This window comes from Gracilinanus agilis, chromosome 6 (genome assembly GCF_016433145.1).
Source record: "Gracilinanus agilis isolate LMUSP501 chromosome 6, AgileGrace, whole genome shotgun sequence".
NCBI lineage: Eukaryota > Metazoa > Chordata > Mammalia > Didelphimorphia > Didelphidae > Gracilinanus > Gracilinanus agilis.
The window spans coordinates 180,231,737-180,257,860 of NC_058135.1; the positions used below are offsets into that span (position 1 = coordinate 180,231,737).

Sequence of the window (26,124 nt, forward strand, 5' to 3'; positions counted from 1 at the left end):
TTTCTCTTTAATAGAAATCAGCAGAACGAATAAACAAGAAAAGTTGGGTGTAACTAGGTTTTATTTCAATCATAAAATAGCTTGTGTTAGCAGTTCCATAAAAATCCAGTGCTTCCTTGCAAAGTTCATATAAACTAGCAAACTCCCCCACCTAGGTCATGAACAATATCCAGATTTGGACGTATTAAGTAGCTTTAAAGAAATAAGCAAAAAAATTAAAAACCTGAATGTCTTCCATTTGACTAATTCTCTTAAAGGATATTTAACAATAGATACAGGATAAACCTTACAATCTAGGCACTCTTTAAATCGCATCGTTAATATGTCTCGTTCACTCAAAGATTTGGGCTAACATGTATGTATACTCCTCTTGTTTCAGTGTTTAAACTCTTTCATCTTCTTCTAAATAAACAGTTTAAGAAGAGGATGTCACAAACAAGTGGAGATTTTTTAGAATTCTAAGTTCTGCCTTTCTGCTCAGTCTTCCAAGTTAATGAAATAATATTCATTTCCTTTTGGAAGCGGATGTTGCATCTGTTGGCTTCACTTAAAATCAATTCCATTTTTCAAAAAGAGCACTTTGTTTGATATATCTTTTCATAACTTTAGTGTCCCTCATGATAAGGAGTTAACTAATCTGATGAGAAACAAGATAATCCTCCCATTTCTCCTCTACTGGAAGAGCCCAACTTCATTTAAATTTCTATTCAGAGTTTGTCATAACTAATCTTATTATGTCTTATAGTATTATCCTTATTCTTAATGCAGAAGTAAGTTTCAGCATTTCTAAATAAACTAAGAACTCTTGAAGAATTTCAAATTAAATAGTTTCCTATTGTTGGACTGATGTGTTTTAAGTACTGAAATTCTAAAATATTTGTCTACAATATGAGGGTTAATTGCTAATGATCATGATGTGAAAAGAAATAGTGTTTTCAAGGTTTAGTGGATTTTTTTCCTTTTTTTACATCACATTAATTTTCTCTTATGTACCCTCCCCTTGTCCCAGGGAATGTTCCCTTATAAAAAAAGAAAATGTTTAAGCAAAAATGTTTGAAAAACAAATGTACATAACTGATTATATATATAAAATTTTACTCTCTCTGGAGAGAAAGTATTCTTCCATGAAACAAACCAAGATAGGTCATTGCAGTTAAGCTGTTTATCTACATTTTAGCATTGTTTTCATTTTTTAAAAAAAATCATTATGTATATTGTTCTAGTTGCTTTACATCAATTAATTTATGTCTTCTCATAGTTTCCTGAATTCCTCATATTAGTTTTTTGTTAGGAAATGATACTATTCCATTATATTTGTATGCCACAATTTGTTTAGCCTTTCTTCAGGTGATGGATGCCTGTTTTGTTTTTGATTGTTTATATTTTGGAATGTGTATTATATTGCCTTCCTCTTACTTTCTTGGGTTATATTTGCTTGTATGATCACTGGGCCAGAAATACGAACAATTTGCTGATTTTTTTTTTCTTATTATTCTAAATTATTTTCCAGACTAGAGGGCGCTTGTCTTCCTATTTCTCCTCCAATGTAGATTTTTTTTTGCTTAAAGGAATTTCAAGTTATGGACTGTAACTTAAATATATCATTATGGGTTCTAATCTTAGTTTCCTACAAATGACAGATGCTTTTGAATTAAATTTGTATAAGAAAAGAGTACTTCAAAATGGTACTGCTGTTGGGAGAACGTCACCCTGGAAATCAGAGACAGCTGCTGTCAGCATCTTATAGTATGATTCCATCCATCTCAGTTTTAATGAAAACTTTGTATATTTTATATTTCCCATAACAATCTCAGTACAAAGAGTTCTAGCAGGTTGAGAAGTCCTCGTCTTCAAGGAGAGATCTTTTCTTTGAATTTATTTCTAGTTTGCTGACATTCAGAAAGCAATATCAGTATTCGCCTTTATCTTGACATCTTCTAGCGAGAAGAGCAGCCAACAAATACTTACTGAATATGTCATATGTAAAACATTATTGTGAGCAGCATCGTGAATATAAAGATCAGTTAGGCTGAGCACCCACTTCTCAGCCTTGGCCATTGTCTTTTATTGGTGTGTCTCAAGGCGAGCAGCAAAGGAAGTCAGTGAATGATCCCTGCTGACTTAATACTAGAGACCGAGTCTTACAGATATTCTTGGGACAGCAAGAGAACTTTGGGCTTTTCTCTCAGGGTCCTCAGAGAACAATTTCCAAAGGAAGGGGCTTCCGATTTTGGTAGAGAAAGTTACTGAGGACCTGAATATATGGAAAAGGAGCAGAGAGGCTTTTTTACATGGGGGCAACAATGTAAGCCAGTGTTTAAACAACAGAGAAGCTAAGTGTGGTCTGTTAGAAATCACGTCAACCAGCCTAATTAATATTATGTAGGATTTTATGGGATGAGAGTGAGAGATCGGTAGGTATTTACTATAATAGGCAGACTTATTTAATAATCAGTAAATAATAACAATAAATAAATGGAAACAATGTATTCTGTGGGGAAGGAGATTGTGGCACTGCCTAGAGCATCAAGACTTTGAATTCCCCTGCTGGCTTCTACATTAGTAGTCATGCCTGTGATACCATGTTCTGAAAATATACTTCTTTTTTTATATATATAAACTCTTACCTTCCTTCTTAAAATCAATACTGTGTATTGGCTCCAAGGCAGAAGAGTGGTCAGGGCTAGGCAATAAGGGTTAAGTCACTTGCTCAGGGTCACACCGCTCCGCTGGGAAGTGTCTGAGGCCAGATTTGAACCTAGGATCTCCCATCTCTAGGCCTGGCTCTCAATCCACTGAGCCACCCAGCTGCCCCCAAGAAAGTATACTTCTTTATTGGTACTACTCAAGTTATTTTTTTTTTATTACAAAAATATTTTATTTTCCAATTACACACAAAAACAATATGTTTTATGAAATTATAAGATCCAAATTATCTCTTTCCCCCTCCCTTCTTGAGGATTGGAAGCAGTTTGATCTGGATTATACCGGTATTATCATACAAAACCTACTTCCTTATTGGTTATTATTGTAAGAGAAGACTCACTTAAAGCCAGAACCCCATCATAAAAATGCAAATAAATTAATGTGAGAGATGAGCTTGGATCTGCATCTGACTCCAGAAGTTCTGTCTCTGGAAGTAGATACTATTTTTTATCATAGATCCTTCAGAATTTTCCCAGATCATTGCATTGCTGAGAGTAGCCTAGTTTTACAATATTGATGTTATTATGTATAATGTACTCCTGGGGCTCCTTTTTTCACTCTGCTCCAATTCATGTAGATCTTTCCAGCTTTTTCTGAAATCATCCTGCTTTTCATTTCTTATAGCACAGTAATATTCCATCACCAACATATGCCACAATTTGTCCAGCCATTCCCCAATGGGTGGACATCCCCTCCATTTCTAATTCTTTGTCACCACAAAAAAGAACTGCTAGCAATATTTTTATCCACGAGGGTCCTTTCCCTTTTTTTATGATCTCATTGGGCCCAGTTGTGGCATTACAGGGTCAAAGGGTACACACCGTTTTATAGCTTTTGAGGGATAATTCCAAATTCCCTCAAGAATGGTTGAATCATTAATAGTTCTACCAACAGTGCATTAGTGCCCCAATTTTGCCATCTCTCCTCCAACATTTACCACTTTCCTTTACTGCCTTATTGGCCAGTGAGAGGTGTGAGGTGGTACCACTCGAGTTCGTTGATCACCCAAGCAATAGATTGGGGCCTTGGAAGTATCATCTGAAATTAGGGCAACAAAGGTAGACTTGCCTTCTTTGGGACTGTTTCTGTGTATGACCGGCAGACTGTATACCATATATTATATATCAGATATTGTCCATCTTAATGGTGGATGCTGCCTAGTATCTATGACATCTTTTCAAAAAATAGAGTCAAGACACTTGAGTTTGATTCTTGCCTCTACTATTTACGGTCTACTCAACTTTGAGCAAGTCATTTAACCTCTTTGGATCTCAGTTTCCTAATATGTAATTAAAAAAGGATTGTATTGGAAGATCTCAGGGGAGATAGGCAGCACAATGGGTAGAGAGCCAGAAAGTAAGAGATTAAAGAAAAAATACTTAAAAGTATTTTTTAAAAGTCTGTGGCTCTTTGATTTCATTAAACTGAAGCATGGCTCATCCTACAGGCATTAGACAGTAAATCAAAATGCATTTCTCAAGATGATACTTTTCTCTTGTTTGTAAATAGGTTATTTCATGTATTCTATACAGATGAGGTAAGTCATTAAGTAAATGAAAGCTTGGGTTCTATAAATCACATAGGAAAGGAATTAATCACAATTTAACAAATTGTGACAAATCTTACCTTAAGGCAGATATGGATGTTGAGCAAAATGATCTAGATTTCTTGATTTGTACCAGATCAGTCCAATTTCATGAATAGCCATGGCTTTTTCAATATAACATAATAATTTATAGAATAATGTAGTCTGATTGCTGCTATAAACTCTTCCTGTTCCAATGTGATTCACCTAAAAAAATAGCAAAGTAATATATTATTGGGAGAGAAATGGTTTTTTTGGGAAGATTATCCAGATTTTTTTTTGGCAGATGTTTTACAATTTAAAATTTATTTCAGACTTTCCTTATTTATGGATGTGTCCCATTTTCCTCAAGGACTGGGAAGGATTCACAGCAAACCAGATGGACCAATAATGCATAAAGAGATAGGCCTTCATTATAGTGTTTTGATAACTGAGGGAAGATAGTAGTGGGAGAGAGGACAGTGCAGTTGGGTCTCAGGTTCTAGAGGGGTCAAGCGCCAGAACCTTGGAGGCACTAAGACTTGGTATGATCTGACACCACTGACCACTGATCTGTTTACCATTTTTCCTCATCCTTGTGAAAAAAATGACTTTATCTTTCATGTTCCCTACAACAGGGCAGCCATCCCTGCCTGTTCATCATGGATTTTAGAAAAATAGGGAACCGTCTCTATCTTCTGACTTGTGTCATGAACAAAGAGAGCATGACCAGTAAATAGTAAATTCCATTTTCTATTTCCGATGAGCAAGAAATAGTTTTTTAATTATTTTACCAAAGTTGCTGATAAAAGGCGAATGCTGAAGGGCTTTACTTGCAGAATTTATACAAAATTGTTGGAAGCACAAAACTATGAAATAATAATACTGAAAGGCCATCAGTGTTTGAGAATATCTTTAATATTCTGTCACCTGAGGAGTCATATTATGTCAAAATCTAGTGCTTACTCCTCTAACAATAAGAACTAAAGCTTGGGTCCAGAGATTTAAGTCCCTGCACCGCTTTCCTCTGGACAGAAGCAGGTTGTCTGGACCAGATTCATTCCTGGGAGTCTTGGTCCCTAGTGATAAGAAGCCTAGACTCCCTTTTAATTGTCCACACTCATTGCTTAAAATTGAAGACAAATTATTAAATACTTCAAACTTTTCTCATATTTAGAACCGCCCCCCACCCCTTACCCCACAATGCAGTAGTAAAAAGGAACACTGTGTTTAAGATGAATCAGATATGGGACAGATATTCATTTTCTACACAAGACCCAAAAGAAAAATAGCACTCCCTGATGAAATGACCTAAGACAGGATTCACTAACTAAACTTCAGTTTTGTTTTGCTGGGAGCCAGCCTGATGCTGTAAGGATAGGATTTGTGCAAGAGGGATGGGACCAAAGGAGCCAGAGAAGGCAGTTGCTGACAGTTGCTGACAGTTGAGACCAGAGAGGAGTCTGAGAATTTCTCTGAGGGAGAGAAAGAGGAGAGGTCTTCAGGCAGAGGACAGGAAAGAGGGAGGAGGACAACCCAGCACACATCCAGTCCTGAGGGCTTCCTGAGGATCTTTCTTTTGTAAATTGAAACCCTGATTCCCTGATCAGAGCCATTCTATTGCATCTCACCCATCAAGACTTCAACCATTGAGTCAGCTAAGTTTGGACTCCATTTTGGGAGCAATCTCTTACTCTTCCTTTACCCATTTCCAACCTTGCTGAGAGACCCTTTTCAGTCAAAACTTACAATTATAGAAAAGGATAGAAACAGAGAAATAGAAAAAGAAGGGTGGGGAGAACCTTGGGAGTGGGAATCACTAAGGTTCCCACCTAAGTGACGGACCCCATAGGAATAGCGAGGAGGGTACCCCTATGCCCTTCACCCCCTTTCCCCAATCCCTGATTTGTGAAAAATAAAAAGCCATTCAATAGTCAGATAGTGTTCCAGAGTGCCTGAGAGACAACGAGGGAGAGGGAAACCAGAGCTTGGTCTGGCTGCCTCCATTTTGAAGCCAGACAACCCCCCAACCCCTCCCTGCTGTGAAACTGACCTCGGAGAGGTTTGAGTGAACCCTGTCCTTATTCAGGATCAGATTGGAGTACCTCATACCTCTTCTTATAGGGAAGCCTCACCCCTGACTCCTGTGGGGCAGCACGACCATCCAGGTCACCCAGTTTCGGGGTGACACCCCCTTAAAGTCTCCCAGTGTCTTTGGCCCCAGGGGAGTGCTGGGAGAGAGACTCGCCACATCCACATCGACTTTCTCCCTTTTATCAAACATTCATTACTGGCCTTTTTTGTTGTTACAATGCTTAATCCCTTTCCAAATGGGAAGCACTTTGCAAGAAGCGCTGGTTAGTCATTTTACATTTCCCCTCACCTCTGCTCTGCTTTTCTAAATTGAGCATTTGTTGTCAACGTGCTAAGAAACAAAATTTTCTATGAAGAATAAACAACGGAGCAAGTCAGTGAGTGTAGGGTTTCTATTAGACCCAGTGTCTGAATTTATTTTGGCTTATCCTGGTTTATTTTAAGCTTTACACATATGGTTTGCTGCTTATTTTACTGAACTAAACAAATTCAGAGAATAAGCAATGAGCAAAGCAACAATTAGAATTTGTACAAGATAGATAATCAAATAATCCAATGTGAATTCACATAGCTAATTTAAAAAATGCTTGTATTTGTAGAAGACTCTAAGGTTTATAAACTACTTTACATATTTTCTCTCTCCTTAAATAATTGTGAGATAAAATAAGTAATAGTAATATTGTCCCCATTTTAAAGATGAGGAAATAACCTTACAGAACTAAAGTAACTTGCTCAAGGCCACCAAGTTAATAGTCAGAGCTATGATTTGAGCCTGGGGCTTTGTGTTCTAAATCCAGTGATTTTTATACTGTCACACTCTTTGTTGTTCTGTTAATAGTACACATCAAATAATGCTAATTCTTATATTCTCTGCTCCACTTGTCTCAATGAATTATCCCACCTCTACTTTTAATTGGTTTGTTACTTGACCACTAATTTTAATTTAAAAAGAAAATATTTCTCATCTTGTAAATTATTTTGCAAAAAAATTTTGTTTTTCCCTTTTGAGTTCTTAAACTCCAAAATATTTTAAAACATATCTATTGAACAATGTCAGATATTGAACAAAAAAAAGTCAGATTAATAGTTATTTTCTTGGGCCATTTTAAAAAGTTATTGGCTGATTGTATCTAATCTAAAAAAAAAAATAGTGATCTCGATCATTGACTAATGAAAACTCTCACTGTTTGCTAATTATCATTTTTGTTTCTTGTCAGTTAGTGAAGAGATTAAAAATCGTTCCTTTTGAGGAGTCTCGCTTCCAGGTGGCCACTCCAATTTGACATTTGAATTGTGAAGAATTCTTTAGTTTTTCTTTTACTCTATTACAGATTAACTTTCTTGTGGTTATCTTTCTTTTTTTTTTTTTTCCTGCAATCTTAAAAGATGGCTAGAAAATCCTCCACTTCTTTTTTTCTATCCTCCAAGAAGCTTTATGAACTTACTTGTCTGTGGCACTTAAACCACCATGCAGTTAATCAGGGTTTAGCAATTTATGTTATAGCCCATGCTGGAGAGAAGCAGCATCCTCGGGAAGGTAGTTGTCAATGCCAGGGCAGAAGAAGAAAAGGAGATTGTTTCCCTTCATAAAATCTTTGCAACTATGCCAACATCTTATTCAGTCCTTCTCCCACAGAATGCGGTGGCCATATTGGAAAGATGGCTTTAACATGTTTCTTCAGATTATTTGAAGCCTATTATTTCTTGGCGCATTTCCAGAAAATATGATGGGATTGAAAAGGGGCTGCCAGGTATTATTTGGCATATCACAGTAGGAATTAGAGAAAAGGATATAGGAAGGAATTAAAAATTCTTAGTGTCAACTGAATAATTTTGTGTTTCAATCCCCTTACATTAATGCTGAGATCTTGTAATCAGCTTATATTTTTAGATTGGCTCAAATATTTACTGTTCACACTTAGGAAGGAAAGTACTTCAGCCAATAACATTCAACAAGTATGTATTAATGTTAAATATAATGGCAAATACATACTACTATAAATAAAATACTGAATCTCAGAGCTGCGGGAGGCCCTAGAAATTCCTTAGTGACTGTAGATCCTGAGAGACTGGGGGACTTTATCTAACAAATCATACCATTACCCTTTAAAAACAGTTCTATTCATCGAGAAAATTTTCATTAAAGGATGCTGAATTCTATTTCTTTTCAAATTTTATTAAGAAAGAAAAGCCTAAAGTCTATTTTGCCAGTCTTCTCGGTTTAAAACCAAGCAGCTCTGTTCTTGTAGCTGATCATCTTATGATACAGTTTCGATCAGGCTAGTTTTTATCTAGGTGTGTTCTGTATTATTAATGTACTATTCATAATTCACATTCTAGAATCAAGTACTATAAATGTAGTCTGTTAAGACAGATTCACTCAACAACACAACAGAAATATTTACAGAACCAACATAAGCAGTATAGCTCTCATATCAATCCACACTTAATTTGGGGGTTAATACATCATAGTGTAAGCTCATATTCAGTATATATATGCCAGTATATATATGTATATATAAATATATTCAGTTATATATATAAAATATAACACATATTATATAATTTATTTTTATATATTTATATTATGTATGTTTCTATTTTATATATTTATTTATATTTATTCATTTTTATATATTCAGTCCAATAAGATGCCCAGGTCTTTTCTACATTAACAGTTGTCCAATTTTCTACATAATTTCTATATAACAATTTTCTACATAAACAATTGTTTATTTTTATTTTATATATTTATTTATATTTATTCATTTTTATATATTCAGTCCAATAATATGCCCAGGTCTTTTCTACATTAACAGTTGTCCAATTTTCTACATAATTTCTACATAACAATTTTCTACATAAACAATTGTTTATTTTTATTTTATATATTTATTTATATTTATTCATTTTTATATATTCAGTCCAATAAGATGCCCAGGTCTTTTCTACATTAACAGTTGTCCAGCAATATCTTCCCCATCCCTTACCTGGCACAATTAGGTGTTTTAAATGTTAAATATGGAAATTTTCATTCTGCTACTTATTATTGAGTATTCATAAAAATATAGTTTACTATAGATGCTTGATATAGGAATTCAGTGTTAAAGGAAGTGGTAGAAAAGAACTGAAGTTAGGGTGAAGGAAGGGAAGGAAGGAAAAGAAAGGTGTGTTGGTGAAGGCTAGCAGCAGCCTTGTAGACCATCTAGACTAAGTAAAGAGTTTCGCACCTGTTTTTTTAGCTCAGTTTATTTTTCGTGTGTTGAACATAAAATGGTTTGATAAATAATCGATACTAATTTGGGGGGCAGCTCTCCAGGAGCCTTGTTGTCAGAAATTGAGTCAGAAAGGCTCCTATCCCAGATTCTGAATATGGCCTCAGACACTTTCTGGCTGTGTGATGCTGAACAAGTCACTTAACCCTGTCTGCCTCAGTTTCCTCATCTATAAAATGACCTGAAGAAGGAAATGGCAAACTATTTCAGTATCTTTACCAAGAAAACCCCAAATGGGGTGATGAAGAGTTGGACATGCCTGAAAACAGTTGAACAGGGGACAGCTGGGTGGCTCAGTGGATTGAGAGTAGGACCCAGAGACAGGAGGTCCTGGGTTCAAATCTGGCCTCAGACACTTCCTATCTCTATGACCCAGGGCAAGTCACTTGACCCCCATTCCCTAGCCCTTACCGCTCTTCTGCCTTAGAAGCAATATGCAGTTTTGATTCTAAGATTGAAGATAAAGGCTTAAAAACAATTGAACAACAGAATCATCTATCATGCTTTCATCTGAAAATTTCAGGACCTCAAATTAAGGGAGATTCATTGTATGAATAAGCTTTCTGTGATGTTAGAGTTACAAATATATGTATAGAAAGTAGTATTAGTTTTAAAGTGAATTGTTTGCATTGTCATGTACTTTTTGTCTACTTTACAGAGAAAAGTGCAATGGAAAGTGTAAAAGAAGGAGTCATGAAATTCAAGGAAGAACCTTCTAAAATATTATCTGGAAATAAATTTCAAGATCGGTACTTTGTTTTGCGGGAAGGCTGTCTCTTTCTTTACAAGGATATAAAGGTATTTTATATATGTTAAAAAATGATAGTTTTATATGCATGTTTTTGTATGTGTGTATATTATACATCTGTGTATACATTAAATGTTGCATTAGTTACCTAACATAGGATATTGGTACATACAACCACAATCCATAGTTACCATATTCACTTTATTCAACTTCAATAAATGACATCTGAATTAAATTTTTGAAGGAAAAAGACAAAATATCTGATAATAATTTGAGATTTAAGTGCACTACTACCACAATATGATGAACCAAAGAAAGAAGTTCTAGACAAACAAAAAAAAAGTTAGCTATTTATTTTTATTTAAGGACTCATAAATATTTTTATAAATTGATCACATTCTTAGAGATTAAAGAATCTAGAAATTTAGAGCAGTAAAAATTGTAGGGGGCAGCTGAGTAGCTCAGTGGAGTGAGAACCAGGCCTAGAGACAGAAGGTCCTAGGTTCAAATCTGTCCTCAGACACTTCCCAGCTAGGTGACCCTGGGCAAGTCACTTGACCCCCATTGCCTACCCTTACTGCTCTTCTGCCTTGGAACCAGCACACAGTATTGATTCTAAGGTGGAAGGTAAGGGTTTAAAAAAAAAATTTCTAAACGCTGTTCTTATTGACCACAATGTCATTAAAAATAGTCATCAAGGAAGTAGTAAGTAATAAGAGAAATATGACCAAAGGTTATAAGCATGTAATCTAATATTACTGAGTGATGAAAAATAAGAAATATAAGGAAATATGGGAAGACTTAAAATAAGTGATGCAGTGATGAAAACAGAGCCAAAAAGAAATGAAATTATATAAATGTGACAATAATAGCAAGACATTTTAGAAAAGCAAAATGTTTCATGGACACAAACAAGCAATTTTTGTTATCTATACAAGTTCAGAACACCTTTTTAAAGCAGTTTGTAAATAATAAAGCTTAATGGTTGTGTCTATAAACATTTAAATATTTATAGTCACTTTTGCATTCTATTTCTTTTATGGGTGCATATATATGAGCACTTTTACTTATCAATGGATATTAAGCATGAAAAACCCAAAGACAATTAAGTTGTGATCGTTTATCAGAATTTATGATCAAATAGAGATGATAAAATCTATACAATACAAAACAAATAATTCATGGTTGGATTTAATTCATATATGAGAGGTACAAAGTGCAGTCACATTATTTCAAGGCTTGAGTAAGTCTTCACTATGATAGAAGTGTACCTCCCACTATTCCTTTCACCATTCCCAGGCTCTAAAACCTCTGCCTTTCTTCATGCTGCCATTACACCTGTTATTCACCATTTCCCCTAAGCCAGTGGTCATCTAAGTGTGGTCCAGAGAGAGACCTTTGGGTGTCCCCATATTCAACACTATATTTATTGTAATACGGAGATGCTTTGAATTTCTAGGAGGTCAAATATCAATAGATAGAATTCACGTAAATAAAATCTTTTGAGAAGTCTTCAGAAAATTTTTAAAAGTGTAAAAGGGTTCTGAGACAAAAATAAGTTTGATAATTGCTACTCCATATTCTACTGATTGCAGGTTTATTCATTTTGGGGAAACTATCCAAATGCTTCTTCTTCGATAATTCCCTCCTTGAGATCCCACCCTGTTAGAAATGAATTATTTCTCTTTCCTTGAAATTTGCATTTCATTATGCACTTATCATCTATTTTCTTTTAATCCGTATTTGTGAGTATGCTGTCTCTCTCTACAAAACTGGAAACTCAATTAACACTTTCTTGTCTGTTTTCCTATCTTCTCTAGACTTAGCAGATTATTAAGTAGCACATGCCATATGTATTTAACAAATGTTTATTGACTTGCATTGAAATGGGAATTCAGAGTAGGGAGATATTTCTAGTTTGGGGCTTCATGGCATAGATGACTTTTGAATATCAGATTTGAAAGAAAAAGTAGAATTTAGATCAGGACCCAGGAAATAAAGAGTTCTGAAAAATATTACTTGTTTTTAATAGAGAAATCCTTTAAAATAAATCCATGCTAATTAAAATAATATGTACAGTTAGTCTATTAAAGTCTTATTCTGACAGTGAAGCTCTTGGCTACTTGATGGCTATTTTACTGGAATTAAAGCTCTGGCAGGCTCTACCAAGATGGAGAGACTTTGAGTTCAATTGATTGGATTGAGTTCAGGTGATTTGGATACATGTCTATTGTTGAAGGACAAATATAACCTGGGTCCAAATTACTCATTGCTACTTGGCTTCAGGATAATGAATTTTCCTTGAAGAACTGCTCTCAGGGACTATTTGTAGATCCTTGAAGTACTGAAGTTTAATTAAATTAAAAAGAATATCTCTATTGAAATATTACTTTTCACTGCTTTTATTTGACTGTTCATACAGAGATAATTCACTATAATATGTGATACACATTGATATTTGTTATACTGAACAAAAATATCTTTGAGAGCCTGTAGTACCTTTTTTAACTTAGAATGACCTCAGGGTATTACAGAAATTTCTATTAAAAGCTAAAAATTGGGAGCAGCTGGGTAGCTCAGTGGATTGAGATCCAGGCCTAGAGATGGGAGGTCCTACATTCAAATCTGTCCTCAGACACTTCCCAGCTAGGTGACCCTGGGCAAGTCACTTGACCCCCATTGCCTACCCTTACCATTCTTCTGCCTTGGAGCCAATACACAGTATTGACTCCAAGATGGAAGGTAAGGGTTAAAAAAAAAAAAAAAAGCTAAAAATTAAAATGTGTACATTTATGAGACAAAATCTGTATGCTTACAGCTTTTAAAATAGACATCTTTAGGAGAATGTATGAGGCTTACTATTCTGTCCTAAAACTGTAGCTTTTCAAAAATGATAATTTTTACCAAATGATTTTATTTTCACTGAAAGTTTTCCATTTTGATTTCTCATTTGGGATGTTTTGGTTTCAAAAGAGTAATCTCGATCACAGTTTTTAAAAGGATTTCTTTAACAATCATTTACAAATCTCTCAAAAGATAAAAAATAATTATTTTGCCATGTTTTGGACAGTTGCCTTTAATGTGTATTTGTATGTTTAGAAAATAATTTGCTGAAGAGGTAATAGAAATTACAGAATGAGAAGTTTATTTAAAATTACTATGTATTTATTATGGATAATTTATGAGTACTCATTAAAAACAAATTATATTAGTGCAGGGAAGAAAATATATTGTGTTAATGGGCCTGTTTAAGCAGGAAAGGTTAATTAGAGCTATCTTTTGGTCCCAATTTATATACCAGGTGAAAAGGTTCCCTTGCATATTTCTTTACAACGTTAATGGTTTTTCAGATTCCTGTAAGGTCATTAAAAGTTGCATATAATAGTAAACAAACTCCAGTGTTCGTAACAATTGTATAAAAATAGTGATTTCCCTGGCTTTGTTAGAAACGTGTATTTTGAAATATAGTAGAAGAAATCATGCACTATGAAATTCATATTATTTTACTTTTTTAGAACTTTGGATTTGAAGAAATCCTTGTGAAAACTCCATTAACAGATGAACAAAAGTGCTCTGTATATAAATGAAAAAATCATTGAATCAAAAATCATACATGTTTGTTGATTCATTGATATGAAAGGCTACCTAAACCAGCTCTCCATCTTTCTATCATTTGATTTCTATCATTTGATTCTTCTTCCTCTTTGCATTCTCTTTCCTATATTTTTCTTAGGAATCATAAAGGCAGATCTCTTTCATTCACTACTTATTCATTTGATATTTTTTTGAACCTAAGAATTCACATTGATCCAAGTAACCTCTATTTTCTTAGTTCAAATCCCATCTTTGTTCAGGCTTGCAGAAATCTTACTGAATTTTCATTTTATTATCATTGATAATCCTTACAAGTTTTGATTTCTTTTATAATTTTATAAGCACAACTCTGTCTTCACATTGCTACTAAAACTGTTAGTTTTTTGAGTGCCATATAATGTCAATTCATATTGAGCTTATTATTCAAAATAAAATATTCAGGGCAAAATCCACAGTGCTGGGCCACTCTGAAACTTTCAGCCATGACTGTGTCCAAGATACAAATTTTATAACTGATCCTATCCAGACTTTTATTTGGAGATTTCCCTAAAGACATTAGGTACAAATGAATTCACCCAACTGCATTATTTAGTTTTGTCTTCATCTTCTCTTACTCTACATCTTCAGTTCATTTTACAGAAGAGGAAAATTAGGCAAGCAGGATTGAGTGACTTGTGGGGATCCCACAGCTGCTGTCTTTGAAATAAATGGGAAGACATTGTTAAATGGTCACCCTCATGCCCTTACCCACAAAAAAGAGAACTGCTCTCTCTATGTCCAAAAGCAGTTTGCATTAGTAGATAAAATTCTGGACAAAGAATCAACAAAGCTCCAATCCTGATTTGGCTTTGTGCCTCTGAACAAATAGCGACTTGCTTCAGTCTCCCTACAGCTGCCAGATCACCTGTCCAGAGACACCCCAACAGAAACGGATTGCTCACCCCCTTCTTAAGTGATTTTTCCAAATAAAGAAAGTCAATTGATGATGTACCTTAAAGACAAATGCCCACAAAAATGAACCGTTCCAGAATTTTGGCAGCTATCTGTGTCAAACGAACCAGTGTAGATTTTAGAATCTATACTTTTCCCTTTTTAAAATTCAGGATATCAATCGATTCATTTCAAAATCAAAGAGCATTTATTCGAGTGTCATTTTATAAAAGGTGCTCTGTCAGGGGCTCGAGAGTTCAAGACAGAATGGTTTAATACCATTTACTCTCTGGGGGCTTATGTTCTACTGGGGGAACAAAGCATCGACATAGCTAATACTTTAAAAAGAATTTTAGGGGGGCAGCTGGGTAGCTCAGTGGATTGAGAACCAGGCCTAGAGACAGGAGGTCCTAGGTTCAAACCCGGCCTCAGAGACTTCCCAGCTATGTGACTCTGGGCAAGTCACTTGACCCCCATTGCCTACCCTTACCACTCTTCTGCCTTGGAGCCAATATGCAGCATTGACTCCAAGATGGAAGGTGAGGGTTTTAAAAAAAAGAAAGAAAGAAAGAAAGAATTTTAGAAGCAAGAATAATGAGGAATCGGGAAAAAAATGGAAAAGATGGTGGTAGTTGAGTTGAGTTATGAAGGAAGCTAAATATACTAAATAGTAGAGGTGAGAAGGAAGTACACTCTGGGCATAGGATAAAATGTACACAACGTCCTAGAGACAGGAGTTGAAATGCTTTCTTTGGAGAATTATAGAGTTAGCTGGGCTACCTGGGAAAGGAACTGACTTGAAATAAATCTGAAAATGTCCTCTGGGGCCCTAATGGGAACATGTTTAAAGGTCGAGCTTGAGAAGTTTCTGATTTGTCCTGGAGGCCACTGGGAGCCAGGATCGCTTCTTGAGGAGGAGAGTGGCTTCGTGGCTTAGGAAGAGGAGTTCGGTGGCTTTAGATGGGTCATGCATTGAGGAAGGGAAGAGTGAATTCTCAGAAGCCAGATCAATGGTGGCAATGTTCTGAGTGAAAATGGATGAGGCCTTGCCCTGGGGTGGGTGTGGATATGAGGTGTGCCAATACGATTGCTGAGATGTGGCCATTGATTGACTATGAGAAGTGAGGGGGGAGAAAAGCATCAGGGATGATTTCAGTCTCAGCCGTCATCCGAAATGGGGGAGATGGAAGAGGGCGGCTTAGGGACAAATTCCCCACAGTGGAGAGAGTTACAGGAAGGTGTGTTTTCTGGAGGAACTGAAGTTTCCATGGAAACAAGAAGTTGGAAAGAATGGGACTTATAAGAAGAGGTCCAAGATGATGGGACATTTGTTAAGAGGAGAAGGAGAATGATGGGGGTTGGGGGGGTGTGGCAGAGGGAAGGAGAGGACCAGAGGCTGTAGAGAGAGATGTGGAGGAGGGCCAGAAGTGTTGTCCCCTCAATATCCAGTGTCTCCGAAGCACAGGAATTAAAGGAAAAAGGTGCATCCTAGCATCAAAGGTTTAGCGCTAAGGAAACTTTTGTGGCTATTTAGTGCAATTTCCTAATTTTAGAGATGAAGAGAATGAGGGCCAAAGAGGGGGTGATTTGCCCAAATAGTTTGCCAACCACAGGAAAGGAAAGGATCTTTTCACTGGGGCTCTCACCATCCAGGGGCCTGTAATAATAGAAGGCAACATCCATTTCTTCTCTATTACACACCAAAGGAGAACAGAGATTTGATTGAGGTCTATTTGTCAGTAAATACTTGGGTCCCTAGAAGCCTTCCTAAGGCTGCATTTGAGTGCCTTTTCTTTGCCCCATTCCCAGAAAGCCATAAGAAGTGCTCCCCGGATGGGCCGTGTGTGCTTGGTGTCTCACTGGGCCTGCTCTGTGAGTATTCCTCCTGGGGAAGGTCTTAGTGGGAAGAGGGCTGGGGCTCAGGGCCCGCCTGGGGCCTTGGCGGCCTGAAATCTGGAGGCTCGGGGTTGCTGCTTTTCTCTTACGGTTTGGGGAATTGTGGTAGCACATAAGTACTCTCTGAGTCTTCAATACCTCAGAGTACTCTAATCATAGTTAACATTTATATAAAATGTTATGACTGGCAAAGTATTTTACATATATGTGTATGCTTTTAAAAATATTTATAAAATTTCATTTTAATACTAATGATAACATGTGATATGAGTACTAGTATTATCCCCATTTTAAAAATGAGTAAATGGAGTCTGAGAAAGATTGAATCACTTCTCTAGGGCTGCACGACTAGTCAGTATCTGAGGCAGAATTTGAACTTGGGTCTTTCTTGTTTAAAGTCCAACAAACCACCTAGCGCTTCTTCTGAGGTAGGCTGACCCTAGTACCAAGAGCACTGGCTCAGGAGTCAGCCTTCAACACTTCCTAGCAGTGCAAACCTAGGCAAATCACTTAAGTTTTGCCTGCCTCGGTTTCTTCATCTGTAAAATGAGGATCAGCAGAATCCCTGAATGCAGCAGGGATTCTTAGCCCTGTGTCTCCCCAATAAGGGATAGCAAAGAGAGGCGTATGTGTTGGACTTCAAAGACCTTCCTATCCTTAGTAGAGCTTCCTCCCACCTGAGTCAAGGAGAAAGGAGTGGAGCTAACCTACAGCAGGCCCGAGGGATGAGGCCTGCTGAGCCAGGCCTGAGTGGAGCAGGCCCCAGAGGCACCTCCCCAGCACAGCCAGGCCAGTCCCATGGTGTGGCAGGGGCTAGCACAGGATTCTTGGTGTTAGGAGATGTTCCCAGATGCCTCGAGGCCCAAGTTTTGTTTCTTTTTTAATAGCATATATAAATGTGTTTAATATATTTGGACCTAATTAATCTGGGCCTAGAGGGCTTGAATTAATTTAAAGCAGATATCTGATCTCTAATTATCTCTTTACCTACGTTGGGCCTGATTTATTGTAACTATACCATCAGCTAGATTTAGAGCTGAGCGGGACATTGGGGGTCATCTGTGTTATACAGATGAAAAAACTGAGAGGAAGAGACTTGGCCAAAATATTCAAAAATATGGGACAGAGGTAGAATCCAGAGCTAGGGCTTCTGACAATATTCTTTATTCATCTTATAGTACACCATCTATTCTGCCTTCCCTTTTGAATGTTATTTTCTTTGAATAAAAAAAGGAGAGGGAAAGAGAGGCAGGGAGAGAGAGAGAGAGAGAGAGAGAGAGAGTCAGAGACAGACAGACAGACAGACAGAGAGACCGACCAGTATCTCATTTAGTAGAAAGAGCATTGGACCAGGATTTGTGATAATTGGATTTTAATCCCAGGTTTTCATTAATTAGCAATAGGACACTGAACAATATACTCCTAAGGAGGCTGTGTTGTACCATGGATAGAGTGCTGGGCTTAGAGTCAGGAAGACTCATCTTCCTGAGTTCAAATCTGGCCTCAGTCGCTTACTTTGTGACCCTTGACAAGTCACTCAGTTCTTTGTACAGCAAGTTAGAGAAAGAAATGGCAAATCTCTCCGGTATCTTTGCCAACAAAACCCCAAATGGGGTCACAAAGAGTTAGATAGGACCTAACAATTGCTCCTTTAGGCCTGTTTCTTCACTTTTAAAGGGTTGGATTACATATCTAAGATCTAATACAAATCTACCATACTTATGTAAATGCTATATATCCCATTTATCTTCCTTTTTTCAAGTTTTAGGCTTTTCTCAAAACTCTGTTCTTTTTCTACTCTTAGTCATGATTAAAAAAAAAAAAAAACACCTCCCCCATTTGTTCTTAGTATTTTTTTTATATTCCTTAACTTGTTTTTGGTTTTAAGTCTTCACGATTTATGTTCTCAAAAAAGTTCATGAGGAATCCTTGATTATTTGTATTTCCTTATTTTTTCCTTCCTTTGTTGTCTATAGATGTTTTACTCCCTTTTTCTAAGAGGATATAGTGAATGTCAGAGAGCTGGTTACTTGTACTTCACAACACATTTCTTTTTTAATTAAAATTAAGTTCAGAGCTTCAAGTCTGCTTTCCATATAATTGGAATCCTTTGTGATCTTTTGTATTTTATTTTATGTATTCAGAAATATTAATCTGATGAGTTGACGAGGTTCACCACATTGACCAAAGGGGCACATTAAACGAAAATGGTTAAGAAACCTTTGCTCTAGATCAGTGATTCCCAAAGTGGGAGCTACCACCCCCTGGTGGGTGCTGCAGCAATCTAGGGGAATGGTGATGGCACAGATGCATTTATCTTTCCTATTAATTGCTATTAAAATTTTTTTAAATTAATTTCCAGGGGGTTAAATAATATGTTTTCTGGAAAGGGGGAAGTAGGCCAAAAAAGTTTGGGAACCACTGGTCTAGTTTAAACTCTTGATTTTAATGAAGAAAGATAGAATTTAAGTACTTTCCTCCAATGTGATGCTTTAAGCTCCTGGCAGAGCTACCACTAAAGTCAGTGTTCCCCTGACCTCCATTGTGCTTCTGTGATAGAATTTTTATATTTGTATTATTTTACCCTCATACAAATGCTCTCTTCCATCATACTTCCACCTCTAGGTTCATGGATTTACATAAAGATACTTTATTAATATACAACATTACTGCTCAATGCTTTTGTCTAGATATTTCCTTTGAGAAAAGGAATACTACTGCCATATTGCAATTCTGAGTAATTATTAACTAAGTCCTGGTTGATACCAATAAATCCATATTTGTATCCTTATGTGAAAATTTCAAGTTTCCCCTTATAGTACCTACAGAATAAATGGATAGAATCACGTGTTATTGTATTTTTTCCTGACTCATTGATTTTGTCTTTTTCCTCCTAAGAATTATTCCGCTGTCATTCTTTAATGCATGTTTTTATGTGCCATCCTTTATACAGTACTTGATTTATTTTATGTTTATTTTCAGTTGCAAATTCTCTCCTTCCCTCCACCCTCACGCTAATTTTATTTTAATATTTGATCTGGTTCTTTGTCCCTTTTTCTCTGGTTCAAATGAATTTTTCCAGAGAGAACCAGTATTATTTGTGGTGCTTAAGTAAGTGTGAACTCTCAGGATTGTTTCATCCGCATTGTTGTCTAAGGAAGGGTATCCTGATAGCCTAACTACACTGTATAACATTGTTTCTATGAGACTGAAAAAAAGTGTTTGAGGTTGAAGGCATGTGAGAAATCATCTAGCTTCCCCCCTCCCCCCATTTAAGACAAAAATCCTGAGGCCCAAAGTGTTTAATTTGCTCTTAGTTACACAGGTGTTGGCTGAGAGTGCTGCTAGCTATCACACCCACCTCACCTAAATGTAAAACCAGCACACTTTCCATACCATCAAGTCACAGCGATGAATGCCTGCCCAGTGGAATAAATATGTCAAACATACAGAGAGTCACCTCTCCGTTTTTCTTGTCCTGAGTATTCGCCCACCTTTGGCGCCCACCTGATGCTCGGCTCTCACCTGTGGCTCCAAGAAGCCGCAGCCTGTGTAGCCGCCACAGCCCAGTAATACCTCCTCAGCAGCCAAAGCAGGCATTTGGAGTGCTTAGAATTGGGTCAGAAATCGAAAATACCAAGATCATCCGCTGCATCCCGGGCCACCACCTGTTGTCCTGATTCTTGTCTGAACACTGGACTTCAGTGATTCTGGAAGAGAGAGTGAGGCTGATGAATTAAATCCAATTATTTGGTAAAATTAAAGCCAAGGCATCATCCTGTCATGTCACTGGTCCTCTTTGAAAACAGAGGACAAGGATTATTGCCTTGAGTGCATTGTGTACATTTTCTTTGGTTAATTTTGAATCACAATATAGTGTCCCTTTTGTTGTCAATATGGACAGAACATTGGGCTTAAACTTGGGGAACCGGGCTTGATTGCTCTCTCTCAAGCTTAATGGTGTGAACACAGACAAGGGAGTTCACCTTTCTTGGTTTTAGTGGCTTTGTCTTTGGAATGTGGATCCCATTTCCCATGGCTGTCACCAGCCTTAAAGCACAATGTGAAGATGAATTTCTCTTTTAGGAATCAAGGTGGCATAATAGATTGAGTGCAGAGAGCTGGTATCAGGAAAAAATGAGATCAAATTCACCTTCTCTTTTAACTATTTCTTTCGCCCTAGACTAGTCACTTAGCCACTCTCTGCTTCAGACTTCTTATCTATAACTTGAGAAAGATAATAGCACCTAAGGACCAGGGTTGTTGTGAGGATTAAATGAGATAATTTTTGTAAAGCACTTGATAAATTTTAAAATGCCACATGAAATCCTAGCTATTACTCTAGTTATCAGCATTTAAAATTCTAGAAATGAAAATTAATTCTAATATTAACCTAAACAAAAGTATGAATAGGAAGGTTAATTTTAATGAAGTCATTAAAATTAGGTATTACAAAGACAAATTTATTTTCTTGTCTCTTAGTGAACATGTAACATGCCAAAAGATTGTTACTTACAAATAATCAGGAATTAATTCTTAAAGTGACTTATTCCTTCTAACCCTCTTTCTATGTAGTTCTATATGCATAGTTCTATAGCTCTACTATTGTGGGTTTATAAATAACAAAGAAGAATCACTGTGAATTGTCTTCAATGACTTAATAACGTTAGCAACATTTGTATAGAACATTTTGACAGTTAAACTAAATCTAAAATAATCTACAAATAAAAAAGTCAAGATTGGAAAAAAAAATTGAAAGAAAAGGGTAGTTGCCAAAAGTTATTTCTTTCTTAATAATATTTTTTTATATCTCTTCGCAGAGTAGCAAAGCAGATAAAATGCTCCCTCTCAACTCTCTGAAGTTTTATCTTGGTGTGAAAAAGAAAATGAAAACTCCAACAAGGTAAAATTAAAGTTTGAAATATTTCATGAAAAAGGGCAAATTGCTATATTAAACATTTTTAAGATTCATTGAGACTGCTGTTTATTGATGTAATGAAATTCTTTAGCATGTTTAAATACATGTGCATTAGCTTGCATCATCAAAGTATGAGGGGTCTTTTGTAGTTTTCTTTTAACCTATTGAATTTGCTTCTTAAAGACAGTTTTGATCAAACAAAACAAGTTAACAATATATCTGAGCCCCAGACATAGCACTGAGGGGATGGGTAGCAGACTTAAAGGTCAGGTGGCATGGCAGGCACTCAACTCAACCCCCTAATGCCTCCTTCTCCAGTTGCCCCTGAGGAAGATGAAGAACCAAAGAACTACTCCCAACTCCTTCCCCCTTCCCATCCACTAAGCTGGTGGAGGAAGAGGGTCTAAGATGCTAACACACAGGGTTCCCCTAATTCCACTCCTACTTAATGCTGGACAGGAGAGGGGAAGAGATGCCCCTCCATCTTGAATGACCAGTGAGAGAAGTCATGGAGGGGCCAGAAGAGCTACCAGTAAAGAAGAGGGTAGATGTGCAACATGTTCTTTGATAAGGCATCCTTTCTGTCCTCTCCCTCATTCAAAGAAAGGACAGAAAGAGAATCCATAGAAAGCAAGCACAGGAAAAGGAAAAGGGAAAGGATGGGGGAGGGTTCCCACAGTTGGATATGGGGCCAAGCAAAACATAAAAGCTTTCAACTTTGTAACAAATAGGGTCTAGTCTCCCTTTGTTCCTTTCTACTAATCTTACCTACTACAAAGCTAGATTTTTAAAAAATTATGATTCATACATACCCTTTTAACTGCATATCTTTATGTCATTTGATATAGTTGGGGCCTGACAGCATGTTCAGAGAAACACCACTGGTAAGTAATCAGAATTAAAATTTAGAATTGTATATTTTAACCATGGGTGAAGTTCCAAAATAAAATTGATTTAAAAAATAATTACTTCAACAATAGTTATCTTTTTGTTTTGTTTTTTAGAAGGCAGGCAAAGAACTTACTGAAATGTAGAATTTTAGCTTTCTAAAAATGAAGCTAAGGTTTTCTCTGAAAATTTCATCACAAGGATGAAAAAATAGATTTCTGATTAAATTGTTAGTGAGCCACTTTAATTTTTATTTGTTTTATTTCCACTTAGCCCAAAAGTCTTGTGAAGTAGGAGTGAGTCCTAGTGGATTGCATCTGACAGCTGGTACTGGCATGGCGTTTTCCTTGAAAAAATGATGCATATTTACTTAATGTACAGAATTAAAATATGCATACATTAATTTAAAGATAATTTTAGCTTGAAGGAAGCATTAGTAGTAAAAAAAAGAAAGAGAGAGAGATTAATGTAACCAAGTAAGGCTTTAACTGAGAAAGTGAATAAAGCCTAATCATCAAACATAGGATAGTTCTTTGGGAAGGCAAAGCATTTACCCAAAATGAAATGAATAGGGCCAAGCACAAACTCCTGCATATGTCTTCAAATGCAGCCTTAGTGAATAGTTATTTTTGTTTTATCTATCAAGGAATCTTAAATTATTTTGATGTCTAAATGGAAAACATTTTATTATAAAAGAGTCCATAAGGTAATTTTTTTCCTACTAAACTATTGTTATCATTATCACTTTGGTAATCAGCAAACAGTAAGCATGACACAACCTTTTACTTTCTACAGCTTTAATAATGAAATGGTAATGATGATCCTTTGCCATATATCTCTAGACAAAAGCCTACTTGTACCTACTACTAACCTTATTGAGGATTCCTCTGATAAGCATATATTTAACTGTCATGAATATTTTAAATATATAGATAAGAAAGTAGGCATATAGGTTAATAGTTATTCGGCTCTCTTGGTCCCCCTTTTTGGTATTAACATAGGAGGTTTCAGACTTGTCCTTGGCGTCTTTCCCCCTCAGGACACCTAGTATATATATATATATAGTCCCTCAGGGATCTCATAGTGGCATTGTCTCTAGCAAAGATCTCCTCTCCTTTATATTCTTGGGTGAACCAGGCACCAGTAAACAATATTAGTGCCTTTTGCCCCTTTTCTATAAGGATATCTGACAGGGCAAGATTAGGATCTCCTCACAAATTATTTTAGCCACTTCATCTTCAGAGCACTTCCCCTACTATGTATTTATTTCAGAATTTTAACCCAGCAAGCATTTTATTAAGAACTGATTGTGTTCCAAACATGGCAGATAATAAAAGTTTAAATAAATAAAATGGCAGTTCTTATCTTCTGGATCTTATAGTCTAATATAAGAATAAGACATAAACAGAAATAACCAGAATGATATTACATAGTAAGTGCATTAGAGAGGTGGAAAAAAAAATGCTAAATGAAGTCCAAGAAGTAAACTTAGGACCGCCAGAGGCTGTGAGGGTGAGGTGGATAGGAGAACCAAAGGCATCTTTTAGAAGATACTGTTTGAGTTAGGTTTTAACTTGCACACCTTCACACATGCGTTTGGATGTAGAAATCCAGGTGGACACTTTAGGTATAGGAGATAGACTGACCATAGCTATGGAGGTGTCTTGAATATCTTGAAGGAATTTAGAATAGTATTTTGTAGGGAAGAGGGAGGGAACCACCAAAGATTTTTGAGCAGAACTGAACATAAAGACAGATTAGCCTTAGCAGCAGGTAGAACTGCAGGACACATTTGGGTGTGGAGGAAGGGCAGAGATAATAAATTTTAAAACTATTTGCTATTTTCTAGGCATGTGATAATGAGGGCCTTGGGTGACAGGGAAAATTAAAAGGAAGGGGACAAATGAGAGGGTTACTGTAGAATTAGAACCAAAAGAACTTGGTGACTGAATCTGAAAGACAAAAGAAAAAGAAATCAAAGATAATCAAACCTGGGAGGCTGGGAGAAGGCTGGTGTTTTAGTCTGAAATCATGATGTCCCTGATCTTTGTGCTTGCCATTTTTGATATGGAATTACAGCAGCAATAAGGCTACCCCAGATGAATTCATAACCTTTAAAAATTGTCACTTCTGCTGTAGCTGAGAAAAATCTGTAGTTAAGAATCCACATGTGGCTTATTTTTCCTATCTCTCCTCAGTCACATAGATGAGAATTTTCAATCTTTAACTTTGTAATTAGGTAATGTGTTACTGCTTAAGATAGCCATATTTGAGTGGGCACAAGTGTACTTTATTATCCATGGGCTCAGGGTTATCTGAAAGTTTTTATTCAACTTCATGCCATTTTCTTACATTCACATGAATTCTTTCTCTGTCTTACAAAATGACTCTCTTACTGTGGTAATGAACAGAATATCTTCTCTTCTTGTCTTCTAGGGCTGATAAGCAAGTTTTATTTTCACTAAGACTTTGAAGTCATAAACTTTTTAATATTATACATCTAACAAACCTGAAATAGCCTCTTCTTTAATATTCTATTTCTGATTACATTAAATCATAAATCAAGAGAATCTCAAGGAAGTTTTTTAATGTGAATGCAGTAATCACCCATATTGTAGGTGTCTATTAAAAGTACACAGTTTGTTCATGTATTATGCATTATAATGCCCCTATTTTTCAGGTATATGTGTTGTGATGGTCCGCAAACACAGATGGAATGGTTGACCAGTGTTTTTCTTGCCCAGGTATGATATTATATCTATTTATAATTTCTAGTAATATCTATTTAGTGTATTTTTGTAGAATCGATATATTTTATTTTTTGAAATTGAGGGAAAAAAGATTTTCAAAAAGGATTCTCTAAGAAAGCCTGGATTAAAGCTGACATTTATGCACTTACATATAGGTTTATATTTTTCACATTCATTCATTATTAAAATGTATGAAAGTCATAAAGTGCCTCGATACAAGTAAGTGTGCATAAGAATTAGTACCTTCCTCAAGAGGGATGAATAAAGGAGTGTCTTATTTTAGAACATCAGCCTGAGGGATTACTTAATTCTATTTATTTTTAAACTTATATAAAATTTAATATTTCAGGAAATAAAGTATTGTTTGTTAGTAAAAATATTAAATATGCTAATACAATGAAGATTGTAGGTATTGCCTTTTTATTAATGGTCAAAACAGAGCCCAGAAGCAAATTCTGGCAAACTAGCCAGAAAATAGAGAAATAAGCTAAGAATTCAGTAGGACTTACTGGAAACTGAAGAATTTAATACCTACAGAAGGTCATGGAGGCAATTACATGCCATGTTTATTCCTTGAATGCCTCAGGGTGCCATCTTTGAGACTGAGAAGGGAAGTATATTTCTTATTCAGTGAGGAAAGAATGAGGGCAGGTAATCTTGAAATTTTTAAGTGAGCAACCAAAAACATTGAAAGAGATTTGGAAAGTTCATGAGCTAGACAGGGAAGTGCCTTCCATGTCTGGAGAGCTAATGGAAAGATT

The 26,124-nt window shown here is 36.2% G+C and overlaps 1 protein-coding gene across 1 annotated transcript in view; it reads left to right on the forward strand.

The window, feature by feature from the left end:
• ARAP2 (ArfGAP with RhoGAP domain, ankyrin repeat and PH domain 2) overlaps positions 1 to 26,124 on the forward strand; it is a 195,566-nt gene that overhangs the window by 157,388 nt on the left and 12,054 nt on the right. The window contains exons 28-31 of the mRNA XM_044682425.1: positions 10,298 to 10,437; positions 21,628 to 21,710; positions 22,574 to 22,609; positions 25,294 to 25,357. Coding sequence (XP_044538360.1) covers positions 10,298 to 10,437; positions 21,628 to 21,710; positions 22,574 to 22,609; positions 25,294 to 25,357 — 323 coding nt within the window. The remainder of the gene's footprint in view (positions 1 to 10,297; positions 10,438 to 21,627; positions 21,711 to 22,573; positions 22,610 to 25,293; positions 25,358 to 26,124) is intronic.